General features: G+C 38.0%; 1 protein-coding gene across 3 annotated transcripts in view; it reads left to right on the top strand.

Annotated features, from left to right (window-relative positions):
* Window positions 1–5,745, top strand: part of chst10 (carbohydrate sulfotransferase 10) — a 95,063-nt gene that overhangs the window by 53,144 nt on the left and 36,174 nt on the right. For 2 of the 3 annotated variants that reach the window (XM_016255175.1, XM_016255172.1), the window contains one exon: window positions 2,400–2,510. The exons of the other annotated variant lie outside the window; for it this stretch is intronic. In XM_016255175.1, coding sequence (XP_016110661.1) covers window positions 2,414–2,510 — 97 coding nt within the window. In that variant the 5' untranslated portion in view covers window positions 2,400–2,413. The remainder of the gene's footprint in view (window positions 1–2,399; window positions 2,511–5,745) is intronic. 3 annotated transcript variants of the gene reach the window in all.

Genomic DNA, 5,745 nt, shown 5'->3' with positions numbered 1-5,745 from the left:
TATATATATATATATACAAACCCGATTCCCAAAAAGTTGGGACACTGTACAAATTGTGAATAAAAACAGAATGCAATGATGTGGAAATTTCAAATGTCAATATTTTATTCAGAATACAACATAGTTTACATATCAAATGTTTAAACTGAGAAAATATCATTTTAATGGAAAAATAAGTTGATTTAAAATTTCATGGCATCAACACATCTCAAAGTTAAATATATGAGTGTCACAGCAAAGGGTCTGAATACTTAGGACCATGTGATATTTCAGTTTTTCTTTTTTAATAAATCTGCAAAAGTCAACAATTCTGTGTTTTTCTGTCAATATGGGGTGCTGTGTGTACATTGAGGAAAAAAAATTTACTTAAATGATTTTAGCAAATGGCTACAATATAACAAAGAGTGAAAAATTTAAGGGGGTCTGAATACTTTCCGTACCCACTGTATATATAGTATACTAAATACCTCAAAATTAGGCATAATTTATCATCTGTAATACCATTGTGTAACCATTAGATGGCTGTATAGCCCTATATATCCATGACTGTATACCCTAGTTACTGGAAACTATTTTCAGTCATAATTATTTGCATGTATTAGGTTTTGCATTTGGATATATATTTAGGCATTATTAAAGACTACTTTTTGTCAAAGTTTGTTTGAAGATCAAAAACAGATCATTCATCTGTACTATTCCTTAGAAATCATCTCAACAATGTAGTGTAGTAGTAGATAAATACTGATAAAAAAATTAATTAAAAAATCTTTATATATCATTTTATATCATTAAAATGAAATTGGAAGCCACTAACAGATATTCACATCTACACTGGCAAGGCAACACTGACACCTTCACTTCCAGGTCAAGAAGCTGTCAATCAAAAACTCAGTAGCCAATGAGAACACACCACTGCCAGCCCCACCCCCACAATAGATTTGTGCCAGAATAGTGAATGAAAACTTCAGAAGCATAAATAAAAACTTCAGAAGCGTAATAAACTCTGGAAGCGCATTTGTAAGTACAGATCAGCGAATGAAAGAAGAGAAAACAGTTGCAAAACATGCAGTGTATTAAAAACGAAGTAAAAGATTTTGCTTGTATTTCTTTACTTTTTTTTCAGTTTCAAAAACATTTTTATTCAGTTTCAATTTATATCGTCATAAGTTTCTTGAAAAATTACATTCCTTTTAATTGGCACAAAGGTAATTCCATACTTTAGTGGCAAGTTAATGGAGTGTTGTTTGTTTTATTCCCAAAATCAGCCAGTAATCTTAAAAAATGTAAGCATTGACGCACCATTATCAGGGGTGGTGTTTCCATATGGGAGCATATGCCGCCAATTTTTTACAGTAGTCTGCTGGTTTATAATAAATGTTTGCTGACAGCCCACAGTCGGATATGGTTCATAATCAATTCCACACACTACCCAAAATGTCCTTCCCCACAATAAGAAATAAAAGCAATACACACCACTCTCAATAACAGTTGCAAATTTATTAATATTTTCAATTAACACATTAACTATACAAATACATTGACATTTATCAGATGCTTTTATCCAAAGTGACTTTTAAAAGAGGAGCATTCAGTTCAGTTCATGATTATTTGTACTCTTTCTAAAATTAACCAAGGTTTAACCACAGCATTTGCAGTAAAACCATAGTAAAAACAATATCAACCATAGTTTTAATGCCAAGCTCTTTCATGAAACTCTAGATGGTGCAGCCTAATGGGTTCCTAAAGGGATAGTTCACCCAAAAATGAAAATTGTGTTATTAATTACTCACCCTCATGTCATTCCAAACCCACATGACTTTCGTTTATCTTCGGAACACAGATTAAGATATTTTTGATGCAATCCGAGAGCTCTCTGACCCTTCATAGACGGCAACACAACTGTAATGTTCCCAGGTCCAGAAACGTAGCAAGGACATCGGTAAAATAGTCCATGTGACATCAGGGGTTTAACTGTAATTTTACGAAGCTACGAGAATACTTTTTGTGAGCAAAGAAGACAACATGAAGCGGAAGCAAGCGCATGTGTCATTATACTCTCCATAATGGCTGTGCACCGCTGCAGACGGGATGAGGAGAAGAGTTGTTGTTATTTTTGTTTTCTCATCGAGAATATTAATTTTCTCAGCAGCAGAAATGCATAGCATTTCCATGCTGCAAATTTTAATTTGGTCAATTAATATCAACAGCAGCAGTATGTACAATTAAATAAGATGGCAATGTTGCAAAAAAAATATTACAGCATAGTAGCATGCAAAGCAGACACTGCATTAAAATAAAATCACTTAAGTGTCTTGCTTGAATTAGTTGCAGAATTAGTTCTGGGTATATGATACCACAACTACAGGGTTTAGAGTGATTTATGCTTTCGATCCCATCAGATCAAGACCCTGTCATGGCCAGTTCAATCTCCAGACCTGAAAACATCTGGAATGTGATTAAGAGGAAGATGGATGTTCACAAGCCATCAAGCAAAGTCGAGCTGCTTAAAGGTGCGCTAAGCGATTTTTGCCAAACGATGTTGATATTTGAAAGCACCAAAACAAACACGCCCATACACCAACAGGACCTCGCCCCTTTTTTGATATCTCCACCCCACACATACGTACACAACCCTGGCATAATGACGATCTCAGAAACAAGCGAAGATGAAACACAAGCATATTCAAACAAAAGCCAACACAGATAGGTTGTGTGAAACAATGCAAAATCAGCCTATCAAAAAGAAATAACGCAACCTCGGCGTCCGATTCGAGCCCTTCACGCTCCTTGAGTTCTCTCCACCGCTGGAAAGCTGCTGCGATATTTACATTTATAGTCGATCTGCTAATATCCGTCCTGTACACTCAAATTGAGCACTCTCTTCTCACTATCATTACAAGACACGCCCCCTTACTGCTGTTTAGCTGCAAGTGTGTTTTGGGACATGGTCCGACACTGCGGTCAAAAGGGTTTTTCAAAAATTGCTTAGTGCACCTTTAAATGTTTGCACCAGGAGTGGCATAAAGTCACCCAACAGCAATGTGAAAGACTGGCGGACAGCATGCCAAGACGCATGAAAGCTGTGATTGAAAATCAGGGTTATTTCACCAAATATTGATTTCTGAACTCTTCTTACTTTGTTCAGACCCATCACCTTTGAATGAGTGAATGTTTAACTAAGTTAAAACATTAGTGTTGTGTTAAAAATTAATATAAACTTGTATTCTTTGCATTATTTGAGGTCTGAAAACGCACAGTGACTGCCACATTTCAAATGAAAAAGCAAAGTCCATTTGCAGCTATTTCCCATATCTGCCTGTCATATTTAAATAGCAATATGAATTACCACATTTGCTTTTTCACTCTCTCTGTGTCATTCATGTAACCTGCCAAAACTCAAATGTAATCGCTATTCCTTTTGCATTTGAATTTCCTATGTCTACACGGAAAGCTGTCAATCAATGTGAGGGGCGGGACTATACTATGGGGCGTGTTTGTATTGGGAGGTGATGTCATTCACAAACGACCGTGCCGAATCTTTGATCAATGGAGGTAATTGGTAAAGGCTCCGCTAAAGGCACCTGCTAATCAGTTCGTGCCTGTGTCAACGAACAGACGACCTTCTTGGTGCAATACATAATTCTGTCTTTTTTACCCCAAATGCAGCGATTATACCCTCCTAACAGCGGGAGCAACAACGATACGCACAATACTCGATACTCTTTTCACCTGTCTCAACATCTCTCACTGTTTCTCTCACTCCGATTGATGCAAGTGAGTAAACAGACAGTGCAATTCTACACTTACAGTACAGTTCTACAGTTGCACTTACAGTACGTTTTATTCCTTTCTGTTAATCTGTAACAGAGCTCGTCACACCTGCCTCAAGATTTTTTTTTTTTTACTGTTTGCACTCCGATTGGTTCACGTAAGCAAACAAAACAGTGCCAATCTATATGTATTTACACATTTTCCACCTTTATATTTTATATTTTAACTGTTTTAGTCCATTATGGAGCACGTGTCCTGTGGGCAGTGGCACCAAGGGCTTGCGCAAGTCTCAAGATCTCTCATTGTGTACAGCCACTGGACACTGCGATTGATGCACATGATTTTTAATAGTAATTCACCTTGGCTGTGGCATGTTCTGTGACAGCTGCGCCTAGATTGATGGTGTAATGTGAAGTCTCATCTAGGGCAGGCAGAGTAGGAGTAGCAGCATTTTCTGTTTTATCACATGCATCAATTGGAGTGTAAACAGACAGAGATCTTGAGGCAGGTGCTCTATTATAAGATAGGAATAAGATATAGGTGGCGAATAGGTAAATACATGTAGATTTGCACTGTCTGTTTGCTTATGTGCCTCATTCGGAGTGCAATAAACCAATCAGAGTCTCATCTCCCATCCACTTTAAAAGCCAGTTGCGCTCGCGCCATGACGGGTTCGCTATTTACCTGGCGGAATGTTTCATTTTTTAAAATGTTTGTGTGCTGCTGCACGTCCCTGTGTGTGTGTGTAATTAAGCAAAGTGTACGCGCGTTGTGCACCCGACCTATAGGCGCATATTACAAACGCGCTCTTTAAATAACAAAGAGAAAATATTGTGCCAGACTTTAGACCAGGTTTGAGTTGGTCTATGGCGTAATCTATTTTCAGTTCCTCAAAATAACAATGCGCCTGAACACACCGCTTTTTTAGACCAGCACGCACATGGGCGCATGGGTGCAAATGCATTTGCTATTTAAACAACTCGACACAGGACGGTAAAAGGAAAACTGCGTCAGGCTGAAATTAGCAAGAAAACTTGCGGCGCATTGCGCCGGGTGTATGATAGGGCCCAGAGAGAGTGAAAAAGCAAATGTGTTAATTAATTTTACTATTTAAATAAGACAGGCTTGTAAGACATGGGAAATACAGTTGCAGTTGGACTCTGCTGACAGGTGTTTTATATATATTTTTTGTATAAAAAAATTATATATATACCCCAAATCCTCCCTCCCCCCGCACCCAAACCGCTGAATTCTCACTCCAAGTTGAACTCAAAAGTTGGCAGGCCTGTGAATAAGTTAAACTATTATGGCCAAACCGTCACGCCAATAAACGCACAGGCTGAAAGCCTGTAATAAACACTGAAAGCCAAGATTAAACTGTATTATAGCAAACTGACAGGATTTTACCATCTTTGATTTTACCGTTTTGATCCACGTCCTCAAGAACCAATTTTGTCTAGTTCAATTCCGTATTTACTGCTCAATGTTGTGAGAACATACTTGGACAAAACCCTTCAGTTTTAGAAGAACACATTCCAGTCAGTTTCAAAAATCTCTCTCCTCTTCTCTTCGAATAGTTTTATTGTATTTTCAACACATTTTTGTCATGAGCACCAAAAACAGCTAAAGCGCCATTCCTGCTGTTTCCAGTTTGTGCTCACCACATTCACTTGTCCAGTTTTAAAGGAACACTTTCCAGACAGTTTAAAAGTTGTCCCTCATCTGCGCTTCGATTAGTTTTCTCCTATTTTCCACACATGTTCCCATCTTAAGCACCACAAACACGGATTTCGTCTCACACAGAACCATTTGCGTTTGAACTCACATGACTTGCTGCATGTTCCCTTTCACGTCCTCCACAATCCTAAACCAGCACCGTCTGGTTACTTATTACTGTGATGAACCCAAATTGGGTTAAATCTAGGGTGACCATATTTTAGTTTTCAAAAAAGAGGACAGTGGGGGCAGGATACA

Source organism: Sinocyclocheilus grahami, unplaced genomic scaffold (genome assembly GCF_001515645.1).
Source record: "Sinocyclocheilus grahami isolate Dianchi unplaced genomic scaffold, SAMN03320097.WGS_v1.1 scaffold1319.1, whole genome shotgun sequence".
In the NCBI taxonomy this organism is placed as follows: Eukaryota; Metazoa; Chordata; class Actinopteri; order Cypriniformes; family Cyprinidae; genus Sinocyclocheilus; species Sinocyclocheilus grahami.
The sequence above is the reverse complement of the archived record's forward strand: the minus strand, read 5'-3'. Positions and strand labels throughout refer to the sequence as shown.